The sequence below is a fragment of the Micromys minutus genome, assembly GCF_963924665.1.
Source record: "Micromys minutus genome assembly, chromosome: 4".
NCBI classification, from domain to species: domain Eukaryota; kingdom Metazoa; phylum Chordata; class Mammalia; order Rodentia; family Muridae; genus Micromys; species Micromys minutus.
In genome coordinates this window covers 51,806,979-51,822,266 of record NC_137973.1, presented here as the reverse complement: position 1 = coordinate 51,822,266, position 15,288 = coordinate 51,806,979, and the positions used below count along the sequence as shown (strand labels likewise).

Below are 15,288 nucleotides of genomic sequence, written 5' to 3'. Positions count from 1 at the left end.
ATGGAAGCAATGGGAAGGGGAGGGGGATTGGTTTGGAGTGAAATGGGGATAACACCTGAAATGTAAATACAGAGAATATCTGATAAAGAAAGAATTAATAACATAAATTAGTCTGCAGTTTCATATTCTTATATTAGGAAAACAAGACACAATGACACAAAATACACACTGAAACAAAACAGCACTTTCTGTCCATTCACATCAATCTCTTGCCAATTTTGTACTTTTTCTGCCTCTCAGTCTTCATTTCATTTACAATGTTGTTCTTTATTTTCCCCAATTTCACATGGTAATAATTGTCTTAAAAAATGCCCCCACTAAAATCAGCATCACATTATGAACTCTGCTGAAGGAACGGCTATGCTGTAGCTCAATTCTTAGCTTCATCTTGAAAATCTGTTGAGTCACAGACATTCATTGAGGTCTGGACTTCTTCACAGGAAAATGCAGTGAACTGATGAATGTGTATACAGCACCCTTAATGTTTCAGTGACGACACATATGCGCTCAGTGATTTCTGCTTTCCTTGATTTTCTTTGTCCCCATCTAACGTCAACATCTGACCTGTAGAAGACTCCTTAGGCCAACTGCATCTACAAAACAATTACTACATTTCCAGAAATAATCACAGCCTATTTTATAAAGTCATTTCTTGTGTCCTTATAAAATTCACATATTTATGCTGTAACACTCAAGTTTATAGTGAGAAAGGGGGAATTTGGATATAGACTCAGTTTAAGTAATCATAAATTTAGGGTCTCCTGTATTAAGATTAACATTTGTTTAACATGCAATAGGTTTTAATAAAGAGAACAATTAGTTAAACCAAGAAGAGGTTGTGCAAGTGCACCAACCACCTGACAGATAGGAAAGGCCTCCACCAGAACCCACGCATTTTGTCCCTTGACCTCAGACCTCCAGTTTCTAGACAGTAAGAACATACGTTTGCGCTGTCTGCACCATCTAGTCTGAGGCCTTTCATCAGTGCAGCCCCAGTCAATGACTGTATTCACTGTGTGCTCAGTAAGTTCTAGTCCAATATTCAATGGGTACTGTTCTCTTCAAAATGCAACTAGTAGCTCACTAAGTGTGAAAAAAATAAACATTTTATTTTTACTTCGGTGATTTTCTAATCCTCTTATCAACTGCTTATTATAATAATTCATTAAGACACTGGGAAGACTAAGAAAAAATTAATTCTTACATAATGAAAACACCATTTTTCTCTCTTTACAAAGGGTAAGGAAAATGTATCTTTATTTCATAAAGCATCAGTGAAGAACTGTACCAGAAATGCATTTCTATCTCTAGTACAAGAAATCTACAGATAATAGAAATTTTAGAAAATGATAAATATCAGCTATGCATTTTCATAAATTTCATTAAATAAAAGTCAAATAATTTATAGAATATTTTAGAAAAAACATTTATTTTAATTAACTAATGACTAAATAAATATGTCCTTACTGTGGTTAAAAAATGGTTCTCTTTTTAACTTAAATTTTTTTAACTAACTTTTTTGTATATGGGGCACACAAATGTAGGGAGGTAATAAAAAAGTATCTGGGAATTTGTACTTTTTTTTTCATAATGTTGGACCCATGAACTGCACTCAGGATATCCCCTTGCCTATACCCACTGAACAAATTCACCGGTGTTTAAAAAATTTCCACAAGTAAGTAAATAAAACTTTAAATTTTAACCCCAGACTGTCAAAAGCAAATAACATAATAGTGCAATTCTAGATTCTATAAGTCACAAATAGATCAATTATATAAGAATTAATCAAATGGCTAGATACAAAACAAGGGATGAGGTCTACAAATGCAGTTTTGGTATAGGAACAAAAGGGTGAGGAAGAGAAAGAAAAAGGCAGAGAGAGAGAGAGAGAGGTTAGAGAAAAATGTATGATTTTAAGTGGTTAAATGTGAATAGTCCTATCAATAAATTATAAGATTCTTATGCCTTTTCGTTTCCTAAGTTTTTTCCCTAAAAATCTTTATCTCCCAAAATACTTTTTTGATATAGTGAACGAGAATATGAAAAAATGTAATGTATAAGATATAATATTATCCGTAAGTTTTAAAGAGATAATAGATAAGTACATCTAACCAAATGTAATAAAAAAAGGTACTGACTTCCTCTCTATAAATGTAACAAAGTATTTCATTATGTATGAACATCAAAAAATATTTGCTCAGGTGGATCAGCATGAGAATCTCTTCTTGAAGGATGTGTTCCTTTATAGGAAAATTCTTGCGGTATTGATATTAGCATCAAGAGAGAAATTGGTGAATTTTCTCAGTGAGGAAAAGTATATAGATAAAATACTAGAAAATCTGCTCTTGGAATGATGGGTAGATATGGAGTGAAGGGTGAGGTATACAAATGTTAACATTAAACAAAAGGGGGTCTATTCATGAAGCTACAGTAGCCTGGTGGTAGTCTGGCTCACCCCAAGTGTAATAAAGAGAAAGAACCCAGAAAGCTCTGAATACCCATAAAACAACTCACAGACCATATGAAGCTCAAAAGGAAGGTAGACTAAAATGTGGAAGCCTTAGTCCTTCTTAGAAAAATAAATAAATAAATGTACAGGACCCTCGCAGAGTGTGGTACACCTAGAACTTAAGTCATTAATAATTCAAGAGCTAATGCAGCCTTGTGGCAATCTTTGGTATTTAAAAATCATTATGTCTAATCTTTAAACATCAAGAAAACTTTGACTATTTTCATGTTATGTACTTTGGCTCATTGGAACTATTAAGTTTTTAATTAATACTTTAAAAAAATCAAATACTGACAAAAAAAAAAGAATGTTTGAGACAATTACTACACAAATCACAATACTTTAACCAGAGAAGAGTATCATGAGGTTACTCAGGGTCTTTGGCACTGACAATCAAACTATTTCAGGATTAACACCAACTGTTTGAACTTGGAATCACAACGAGGAGATTAAACTATCCTCAAACCAGCTGACCTGGGGCAGGCAACAAAGAGCACATAGGGGTACTTGAATCAAGCCTGGTGATCTACTTTTGATATTGTTGCTCATGATAGAAAAATATCTACTAATCCTCGGAAAACATGGCACTCGCATGCGTTCACATACATATACACATGACCACAAAATGTATAAAATAACAATTTAAAAATGAAAAAAGGAACCTTTTTGTTTATCTCATGATATAGACTCAAAAGCACAGGGGGTCTACTAAAGTGTCTCTAAGGGAGGAATATGAAGATATTCTCAGAGTCTCTTATTTTCTTCTATTTTCATAAGGTGACCAGTCTACCACCTGCTTTTGAAGATTAATATGTGCTTTCTATAGATATGTTAATATGATCAAAGAATAATTGCCCTACATCTCTTTTTATCCCCTCTGGGACTTTTCATGAACTCATTAACAGATGATTTAATGAACTCTCAGCTGGAATTCCTTTTACCTCATTTTCAAATTCTTGGGAGCCATCTCACGATTGTATGAGAGTATTTACAAGTGATACTAGATTAAACAATATTACACATTAAAAATAATATTCACAGCAACATCTCCATGCTTTTTGCTTACAATTAAGTCAGGTTTATTATTTTAAATAATACATTCATAATTGTGGATATTGAGTAGATAACCAGTTTTTATCTGGGGGGCAGAAGTAAAGTGGGTGGTCTAAAAGCTTTATTGCATTTTTCTCTAAATAAATAGAAAGCATACATGATTACCTACAATTTAGAAATTCCTGATTAAGAAACTAATTAAGAATAACTTTTGCAGAGAATGATTCTGACTGTAAGAAGGCACAAGAGAGTTAAGTAAAGGACACTGCACAGCAAATTTAATACCATGGTTTCTCAATGGATTCTCTTAATTGTAATTATCTCTTCTTCAGCTCTGATAATATTTGGTAATCTTCATATTACAAAATATGCTTCTCTTTAGTAACTGAATGAAAAAATAATCAAATTGGTGGTAATAATGAAAAAATGAAATTAGACATACAATCTAATTTTTCAGGAGTATAAGTTTATCAGGCCCAACAGCCTTAAATGTGATAACACAGTGCAGTGCAGGCAACTGTCTATAGAACGTGCTGGCTTTCTATCTTTTTATCATTATTTTATTGAATATTCTAAGTATTTACATTACATTAAAATGTTATCTTTCCCCTCAATGCCACTCCCCCCTTCACTTGCTTCCATGTGCTTACTGGTAGGAACCAGATATGGATGCCTTATCAGAGACTCGACCAGAGTAATACAGATACAGTTGAGGATGTTTGCAGCTAACCATCGGACTGAACATGGGGACCCCAGTGAAAGGGCTGGCTTTTTATCTTGGGCCTTAAAAGGCCTATAATTTAAGGTATGATGTCTAATTGCTTATTCTTATTTTTTGTATAAAATTTATTTTCTATGGTTAGTGGCAACTTGTTGATTGCTGTTGGAATTTTTAAAGTTTGCTGTTGTTTTTCTTCTTTTCTTTAACTTAGTTTTCCAGGATAAACGCTAATCATTCTTACATCCTAGGCCACATCAAGAGGTAAAAGACTGTGTTATATTTTAGATAGAGCCTGGAGTGCCATTAATGCTACAGTGGGAGGAGGTTATTCCAGCTCTTTGAATGCAGTTCTTCCTATTAGTTCATTTCATTATAACTGTATTACCAGCCATATAATTAGTGAAATGGACCATCATAGTGAGAGAGAGATTGTGTAGTGATAGAAATCATACCTGGGACCTCAAGCACAGCATACACTCTGCCATTGAACATGCCCAGTCCTCTAATCTCCTTTATTCACGTGGAAACAGGAATGTCTAGGGATGCTTTAAGGACAGCACAATCAGACCTCTTGACTTTGCCAAGACTTTTGTTTCAGTTATATTGACAAGGTGGCCAAAGGGACCAGGTAGGAAGGTACCTGCTTCAAAGATCCAGTAGTATTAAGTAATAGGAGTATAGCTAGCAAATAAGGGAATGACAAAAGTCTTCTGAATAAATATACTAATGATTCTCCTTATAATATCTGCCTGTTCGTGCTATGCCAGACTGACCACTGTGATGGTCATGGGAGATACCACCATGGTTTTCTTGTAACCATTTTTCTTTGGTGATATTACAAAAACAAACAAACTAACTTACCAGTTACCCTTAAAATAGTATTGGTGATATGTGTGTCTCAGCCAATGATCCTTCTGGAACGTGTGTGTGTGTGTGCACGTGTGTGTGTGTGTGTGTGTGTAAGTTTCAACTATCAGAAGACAGATGAATGGTTCAGAAAGAATATGTCCAGCTTGTGAGCCATCTATAAACAGCTTTCCTATACCTGGACTCAGATGGTACCACTTTCTCAATGTAAACCATCCTCATTCCCAGCCCAGGCCTACATACCCACACCTCAAATTCTGTTATGTGGTAGTTCTGTTTAAATCACTTGATATTTTCTTGCCTAAATTTAAATTAAGCATACCATTGGATTTACATTCTGTTTTCATGTTAATCCTTAGCACTGGGCATGGGACATCATTAACATTTAGACCTTATTTTATTCATACACAACTTATTGGTAGATATTGGAATGCTATTTTGGAAATAGTGATCATTACCTCAGAGTCCTTATAGATTGAAACTCTGGGTATGAAATTTTGACTATTATTACACAATAAAAGTCATTTAATACATAGGATAGATGAGCAAATGCACTACTAAAATAAACACATATAATATTTTTTTCCCACAAAACAACAGCCCAAAATATTTACAACAAAACACTGGGACTTTCTAAAATAATAGTTTTCTTTCGGCTTTTCTTTTCTGCTCTTTAAAAACAAAACAAAAAGTAAAAGAACCATAGATTTAGTATGCCATATTCATTTCAACAAACAAAGAGAGCTAATCAACAGCTTGGAAAAGAAGTGAAGAGGAGGCATTCTACTTATGCTTCTGAGCACCGATAGTAACACACCGTGTGCGTACATTCTTTGGAATTAAAATATGAACATTTTAGAGATTTCAATCTCATGTTGCTCAATGATAACTCAGTTTAATGTCAATAAACACAAGGTCTCATTCCACTTGTTAGGCGGTCCTTAATCACTCATGGATAAGACCTGAAACTCTCTGAGATTCATAAAAATAAATGCAATGAGATGATTGTATTAGTAGATTCCATTGGCATTGAGAAGAGGGGCAGAATCTAAAAGTGATTTCCCCCTAGCAATGCATACTATATTTAAAATGAGCAATGGTGAGAATACACTTATGCTAATTCAACGTGCTTATTGAAGTGTTCTGACAAAGTTATATCAAATACAATATTTTTTGGATAAAGCTATAAAGTAAGATAGTAGTTGTAAATACTAGAAAACTAGATGAGATTTTGCAAACTCTAAAAGCGAGATTATTTTGATTTTTAATTAAGTTCTCAAGTTGGCTAATAATTGAGACCAAAGAACTAAGATTATTTCCTTTCCAGTTGAGAGAATGATGAGTCTCATATGTGCAACGCCAAGGACAATACATATTGTGACTGAATCCTGTGTGCATCTTTCCTCCATGTGACAGAAATACTAGAATTCCAATGTGTGCCTACAGCCTCTTTTCCAATCACCCTCTTCTGTAGGTGTATTTTATGATTAAGATATAGTCACTGAGATTAATGAAGTGGTGTGTGCAATAGTTTTTACTACACACATAAAAGGAATCATGCCACACCATCACCCACAGAGAAAATATAGAAGTGCTGTATCAAGCATGGTTTCCCTGTTTCTTGAATGTTTAGGTGCAGGGAACATCACTGCAGTCAGTATTCAGTTTGCCAAAAGCAATCAAACGCATATTCCAAAATAACACAAAAGCCTATTCCATCTCGTTTTCAAATTCAGTGAGAACAAGATAGAACGAGTGAGTGAAGGCTAATTACAGAAGAAAAGGCGGCAAGGACCTAAGGCTTTTTAAGTAACAGACAATTATGTGATCACAGGCAGGCCATACAATCCCAAAGAGACAAGGAGCATCATAGATGTCTTTGCTAGGGCATATGGCTGCTTGTCTCCTAGAGACAGAGAACTTTATCCTGATGAAATATAACTTTCTTGTTTATATTTCATAGAAAATACTGAAACTGAACATAATTGTATTTCTCATACCACCAAACCAAAACGCCAAAGGATTTGCTTTTCTGCATGAAAATGTAGAACACAGACATAAAAGTGCTGCACATCATATGCATTGCATTTCCACAGAATCCTGGTTTAAACATGAGGATCCACAAAAAATAACAACATAAAAGAACCTAAAAAAAAGAAATCCAAGAAAAATCTGAAATGTCATCATTTCTTTCAAATAGAATGTATTTCTTTCTGCTCACCTCATGAGGTGTAATTAACTATTCAATTATTTCAAATTAGTCTAGTACCAGAGTTCTTATGCTTTTAATCTAGAACTCTTGCAATGAGCATTGTTTGGCCTTATTAACTGTGTACACACATTCTTCATAGAAATGGCCAAAGAGATGGGTGGGTGTTGGGGAATTGGTTCTAATACTTTGAATTAACTGGTAATCTGCATGTCCAAACACTGAAGGTCCTTGTTCCCAGTTGTTTTTGATCATCAATAAAGAAACAATGGCGTACACAATGGAGTATTTCTCAGCTAATAGAAACAACGACTTCATGAAGTTTGTAGGCAAATGGATGAAACTGGAGACTATCATCCTGAGTGAGGTAACCCAGTCACAAAAGAACACGGTAAGCACTCACTGATAAGTGGATACTAGTCCCAGAAGCTCAGAATACCCAATACCCAGGAAACAATTCACACACATTATAAAGTTCAAAGAGAAAGAAGGTCAAAATTAAGATGCCTCAGTCCTTCTTAGAAAAGAGAACAAAACTCTCATGGGAGGAAATGCAAGGTCAAATAGAGGAACAGGGATTGAAGAAAAGATCACTCAGAAGCCACTCACCTGGGGATCCAGTACATATGCAGTCATCCAAGAACTTTAGCTTGTCCCAAAAAGTACTTACTGGCAAAAACCAGACAGAGATGCCCCCTGAGGGCATGCTAAAGTCATATAGATAGAGCTGAACACGTTTGCAGCTAACCATAGGCCTAAACTCAGGGAACCCAATGAGGTTGCTAAAGAAAAGACCTAAGGAGCTGAAAGGGGATGCAACCTCATGGGAAGATAACAACATTATCAACCAACCAAACCCTACAAAACTCCCATGGAGTAAAACACCAACCTCTATGTGCACTTTGACAGACCTATTGATCCAGTTGCGTATGTAGCTGAAGAAGCAGTGTCCACCATCAGTGTGAAAAGAGACTAATATTCCAGAGAGGGCATGTTGTCCCAATACAGGGAAATTATAAAGCAATGGGGTGAAGAAGGGGACATGAAGGGTGTGCACCTTTGTGAAGGCAACTGGAGGGGAGGGGGAAAGGGAACGGGACAGGGTAAAGAGATAACATCTCAAATGTAAATACAGAGTATCTTAAAAAACAAACAAACAAAATAAACAATAAACAATGCCAATGGGTGGGCAGAAAGAGAGGGCAGGACCTTTAGGTTTGTGCCAGGTAGCAACTAGGAAAAAGAAAGATACTGAATTTCATTGACTCGGGGGAGAAGGACAGGGCATAAGATCTGCAGGAGAAATCCATATAAGAATGCAGTTAAGGCCTGATTAGGCCTAGGGTAGCAGGGAAGGTTTGGAGTCTCAGGAGTACTGCAGGGGAATGTTTTACCTGTAGAGAAGCTTTAGACATGCCCAGATTTGGGCTAGTCATACTATGTCAAAAATTAACTAATGTGTGCATGTGTGTTTGTGCATTACCACCACCTACCTCCCTCCCTCCCTCCCTCCCTCCCTCCCTCCCTCCCTCTCTCTCTCTCTCTCTCTCTCTCTCTCTCTCTCTCTCTCTCTCTCTGTGTGTGTGTGTGTGTGTGTGCATGCATGTGTGTGGCAGGGGATTGTGTGTGTGTTTCATTTGAAAATTCAGATTTCTTCTGGGCAGGTGTGACCTTGTGCACAGTCAGGAGCCAAAGTTGTGTAACCCAATACTGCTACAGAGGAGTTTATTTGTTCTAGGATGTTCTATTCTAATAGTGAAATTATATTTTCTATGACTTCTGTAGAAAAATCTATAGAATTTAGTGTTACTTAATATTAACAGAAGAAATAATTTTTCACTAAATCTTCCACTTATCATGAGCCAAGAACATTAGTAGGCAGAGAGCGTTAGAAGTTCTTACAGATCCAAAATTTTGGGATCATAAAATATACTTATTGATACATGTGCTATTTCTCAATTCTCTGTAATGAAGTTGCAAAACATGTCTAAATAAAAATATCTTTGAAAGGAAAATCTAGAAAAAATATCAGATACTCTCCCGTTCCCATTACCAGATGGCAGCTCCCCTGTGATTTTATTAAATTCTAAATACAGCTAGTAACAGCTTCTGGGATGTGAGACCAATTCTCTAGTAGTGTCATTTAAATGAGCTAAATCTGGTGACAAAAAAGCATTGATAGTGATTGGACCTTACAAACACAATGAGTCTTTTATCTTTGATCAAGTACTACTTAGGGTGCCATCACTAAAAGATATGAGGAAGCTTGCCTCTAGGAAGTCTTTATGTGCAGAGAGTCAAAGATTATGAACTGCAAAGAAAGTAGGCTGAAATATGAACCTGATCAAAAATAGTAACAATTTAATATGCTCAATTTACAACTCAGAACCTTAAGAGTACAATATGGAATAAAGAAAACCCAACATATATTGATATAAAGGCAAAATTTAATTAGCTATCTTTTTTTTTTTTTAATTAATCAGATGTGGAAAGAAAATTGTTTGAAAATTCCGTATTTTACTTTCATTTACATTCAATGTTTACATTCAGTGAGATACTTCCCAAAAGATTTAGGGACTTCATGAAATGAATATAGAATAATGCCAACCCTGCCTTAGATTATTAGTCAATTGTAAGAAAGCTACAGCATCCAGGGAAATTCTGAGTTATAACAGCATAGAGGCCATTCTACACCTTAGAGCTGAACCATGGGCCTCCCAGTGTAAGGAAAGACTTTGAAGACATATATCTCTCCCATCTCTTTCCAATCTGTTCTCAATGCACATGGAGCAGGCTAACCAGGCATCCAATCACAGGATATGTGTGTATCAGATCATTATAGTGTGCCCATGTATGGAAGATGTAGTTTCCATTAAGAAAATGCCTAAAGGTAGTTATTATAATGTGTATTGTTAGAAAAAAAACACTAGAATTTAAATTAAATAATATTTAGAAAAAAAGGTACTCACCTATTCCAATAAAAGCAGCTTTGTAGCCATTTTCTTTCAAAGTGCTAAGAGTCATTTCATCTGTGGAAAGGCTTTTACCACAAATGATCTGTAAGAAACAGAATTTTGAGTAATGAGATTATATAACTATTGATTAATTGAAAACAAATAAGATAAAAATCAATGGAATGACTATAAAAGTTCTAGTGAACCAGTTTGTCTAATGAAATTAGAAATAATTAGAACACTAACATACTTTATTTATGGAATAAATGCAGAACAGTCAGTCTAATTAAAATCATGCTACTAAGGAAAAGAACGGAACCACGACCCAGTATTCAGCCCCCAGACCTATGTTCAAATGGTTCTCTACTCTACTATGAAGATGTTTGTGCATTCCTGTGCATTGCTTCTGTAGCAATGACGTAGTAAGGAAAGAAACTAGGCCATTATGTCCATCCGCACACAACTCCATAATAAAAATGTGGTGCACATACACAGTAGAATTTTATTCAGCCATTAATAAAGATCAAACATATGAAAATGAGAGAAAATCATATCTCCCTAGAATCTATATTAAATAAGATGGCCTAGACTCCAAAAGACACATATAGCGTTTGCCTTTATCCCTGGATCTGAGCTGTATGTATATGTGGACAGAGTGAGTTTGGGTACAGACTAAGAAACAAGATATGATCTCAATCATAAGAAGGTAAAAAAAATTGTTTTGTTTGTTTCTACCTTTCTTCTTTCCTTTCCTCCTTCCTTCCTTTCTTTCCTTTTTTGGAAGGGGGGGTGGGAAGAATAATAAAACACATATGACATGAAACTGGAGTGGCACAGCAAAGACATGGGGAGAATCTACCCACAACAAGTAGGTACGGAAATGCCTTAAGGAACCCTATTACTTTTCATGCTAATTTAAAAAATGAAATTGAAAAGGGAAAATTAAAGTTTGTAAAACTTCTCTCCTAGTATATGTTGAAAGCATATGTTTAGTGCCTGAGATAATATTAGAATAACAAGATAATAAGGGAGACCAGAGAGTCAAAAAGATCCAAAATTTCAAGTAAGAGAAGATTAACATGGGAAATTATACCACAAAATAATGAGATTCGCATGCATATTGCAGTTCTGATAGTAAAACTCATTCTAGCCATAGTCAAAAGTATAATACTGTAAGAAATTTCAATAACATTTTTACAACTTGTAAGGTTTCCATAGTGTTCATGTAATATGAGGAAATAAAAGAGACAGAGTAGTCACTGCCTACAAGTTGCAAGACTTTGGTTGGCCTCAAAAACGATTCAAGTAAAAATATTATTATACTAATATTCAGAGGTAAACTGAAGGGAAATGTCACATGTATGGAGGATAACTTTCAATAGTCAGTTCTCTCCTTGATCATGAGGGGCAAGAGGCTAGAACTCCAAATCAGGTCCAATAATGAGTGCCATTGACCACCGAACAACTCTCTGACCCATGTATCATTTGTCTTCCAGTGGAAAGCTGCTGAACAAGAGAGACACCATGATCCTACGTAGAACTCTGCAGTATCCTGGCAAATAAATACTACAATAATTTCCCTGGTTCTCCATAGGGAATGAGGGCCATTTACCCAGGTAACTGTGCAAGAGGGAAATAGGGATAATCAAGCATTTCAAGGGCAATTAGGCACATGATCTATATTGACACTGATAACCTGGAGACACAAAGTACGGACCTATGCAAAAGGTAAAAATGGAGCCTGACTAAAGTCTATATCCCAGTGGACAGTAAGAGGCACTGACCCAGCCGGGATCATTCTCCTATTCTCCAAACACATAATTGAAATTGTTATACTTGTCAGTTAAGTAATCCCCAACTGTATCTCAGGTCTGTAAGGTAAGAGTTGAAATAGCTATCACAGCTGGGAAGACAGCAAACATATATCAGAAAAGCAACTGAGTCAGTTTCTCTAGCACCATATCATATCCAGTATGTAGGTAAGATGAAGAGCGATATTACTGGTACCCATCAAGTCTCCAATGACCTTAATGATCTGTCCATTACTGAGATTAGATGGCTCCCACAGAATTACTGTAAACTATTGTACAGTTGCATATAGTGCAGTCCTGGCTGAACTCTCTGTGACAGATGAAGTATAGTTGTTGAAACAGACTAATATGCTTGTGGGGACTCCTATGTAGCTATTGATTTGGTAAATTGATACTGACTCTACTTTGCGAATGAGCCAGAAATAGTTAACATTTGGGAGTGGTATAGTTCACCTCTCTGAAATGGAAACTTCAGTAATTATATGTGTATACAAGGAACTTTTACTTCATATAGAGCCATACAGTGGGCAGTATGCTGGTGAGTTCAACTACAGAAGGTAGGCTATGAACCTGATTAAAAACTAGCCAGTAAGTGAAATTTAGGGAGCCTAGATACTACATATGAACCAGTGGATATACACCCAGAATGAAAAAGAAAGAACTTAATGTTCTGTCCCTCCTCACAGAGAAAAAGACAACCATAAAACCTAGTAAACCACTTTGGGTTTTGATAGAATTATACTTCTGACAAATAAAGTATATATTATGAATCATAAAAGAGCGAGAGCCAACCCACTGCCATCAGGACTCCAGGCCTGATGAAGAGAGCTAAGCAACCAGTGGAGCCTCAGGAGCACTCCCTGTCTTGGGCCTACAGGTGAGTCCCAACATTTTCTCCATTGACTATATGAGGAGAGACCACCTGGAACTCTCTGGCACAGGTATCACAGTAATCCTTGGGTGTGGACCCTTCCCAGCTCCAACTGTGCCCAGAGATAGAGCTGGCTGATTACATTGGACCTCAGAAAATCCAGGACAAAATGAGAAGAATAAACCTAAGGAGAATAGGTGTTGAAGAGATCAAAGACTCCTGGCAAAAATGCCCAGTGAATATATTTAAAAAATTATAGAAGAAAACTTCCCTAACCTAAAGAAAGAAAACCAGGAACACACAAGAAGCCTACAAAACTCCAAATAGATTGGACTAGAAAATAAATTACTGTGAATACATATTAGTCAAAACACCAAATATTCAAAACAAAGAAAGAATACTTAAAGCAGTAAGGTAAAAAGGACAAGTAACATATAAAGGCAGACTGATAAGAATTACATAATACTTCTCATCAGAGACTAAGAAAGCTAGAAGATTCTGAACAGACGTCATACTGATCCTAAGAGAACACAAACACCAGCCCAGGTTACTCTCCAGCAAAACTCTCAATTACCATAGATGAAGAAACAGATATTCCAGGACAAATTTACAATATATCGGTCCAAAATAGAGCCCTACCAAGATAATAGATGGAAAACTCCAACACAAGGAGGGAAACTATACTCTAGGAAAAGCAACAAAATAATCTTTTGCCACGAACCCAAAAGAAGAAAAGCATACATACATAGTTCTATCTTTACCAACAACTCATTCTTTGAAGCCACAATTATGCTCATACATAAAACACACAATAACCCTTAAAAAAGAGAACTTCACCAATTTCACTTATGAACATCAGTGCACAAATACTCAATAAAATTCTTGAATTGTTCAGAATCCAAGAACATATCAAAACATTTATTCACCAAAATCAAGTAGGCTTTATCCTAGAGATGCAGGGATGGTTCAATATTTACAAATCAATCAATGTAATCCACTATATTAAGAACCTCAAATGAAAAAAGAAAAAAAAAAAAAAAAAAAAACACATGACAATCTCATTATATGCCGAGAAAGCATTTGAGGAAATGTAACACACTTTCATGTTAAAAGACTTGAAAACATAAGGAATTCAAGGCCTATGCCTAAACACAGTAAAAGAAATATACATCAAACCAGTAGACAACTTCAAAATAAATGGTGAGAAATGTGAGGCACTTCCTCTAAAATCAGAAGAAACTCAAGGATGCCCACTCTTCCCTTACCTAATCAATATATTACTGGAAGTTCTAGTCAGAGTAATTAGACAGAAGAGAAAGTCAAGGAACTACAAATTGGAAAGTACGAAGACAAATATCACTATTTACAGATAATATGACAGCACAATTAACTGGCTTCAAAAATTTCGCATAGAACACCTGGAGCTGATAGACAGCTTCAGCAAAGTGGCCAGATATAATCTTAACTCAAACAAATCAATAGCTTTTGTCTATTCAAAGGATAAACAGGTTGAGAAAGAAATTAGGGAATTCACACCATTCACAATAGTCACAAACAATATAAAATACCTTGTTGCAGTGACCCTAACAAAGCAAGTGAAAGATCTTTATGACAAGAACTTCAAGTCTCTGAAGAAGGAAATTAAAGAAGTTCTCAGATTATGGAAAGATAGCTCATGCTCATAGATCGGAAAGATCGACATAGTCGAAATGAACATTTTGTCAAATGTAATCCATAGATTAAATGCAATACTCATTAAAATTACAAAGTGACTTTATGAAATTCCTAAGAAAATGGATGCATCTAGAGAATATCATCCTGACTGAGGTAACCCAGTCACAAAAGAACAGACATAATATGAAGTCACTTATAATTGGATACTAACCCAGAAATCTCTGAACACCCCAGAAACAACTCACAGACTATGAATCTCAAGAAAAACAAAGGCCAAAAAAAAAAAGCAAAAAAAAAAAAAAAAATAATAATAATAATAAAATAAAGCCTCAGTACTTTTTAGGGAAAAACAATAAATGTATAGCACTCTTTCTGAGTGTGGTACACCTGGACCTCAAATTATTAATAAACTAATGCCTTTGGCAATATTTGCTATTCACAGATCATTATGCTTAATCTATACCCAACAAGAAATCTGTTTCCATGTTATGTTCTGTCCTACATGTACTTCATGCTTATGATAACTAGTGGGATTTCAATGCATACTATCAAACCTCTAAAAGAATGAAGTACTGACAAAAATATTCATATAATATTATGCCAAAATGCCTGTAAAAAT

General features: G+C 35.5%; 1 protein-coding gene across 1 annotated transcript in view; it reads right to left on the bottom strand.

The window, feature by feature from the left end:
* Positions 1–15,288, bottom strand: part of DPYD (dihydropyrimidine dehydrogenase) — an 878,881-nt gene that overhangs the window by 621,775 nt on the left and 241,818 nt on the right. Inside the window, exon 8 of the mRNA XM_080916202.1 lies at positions 10,329–10,416. Within this exon, the coding sequence (XP_080772328.1) occupies positions 10,329–10,416 (88 nt within the window). The remainder of the gene's footprint in view (positions 1–10,328; positions 10,417–15,288) is intronic.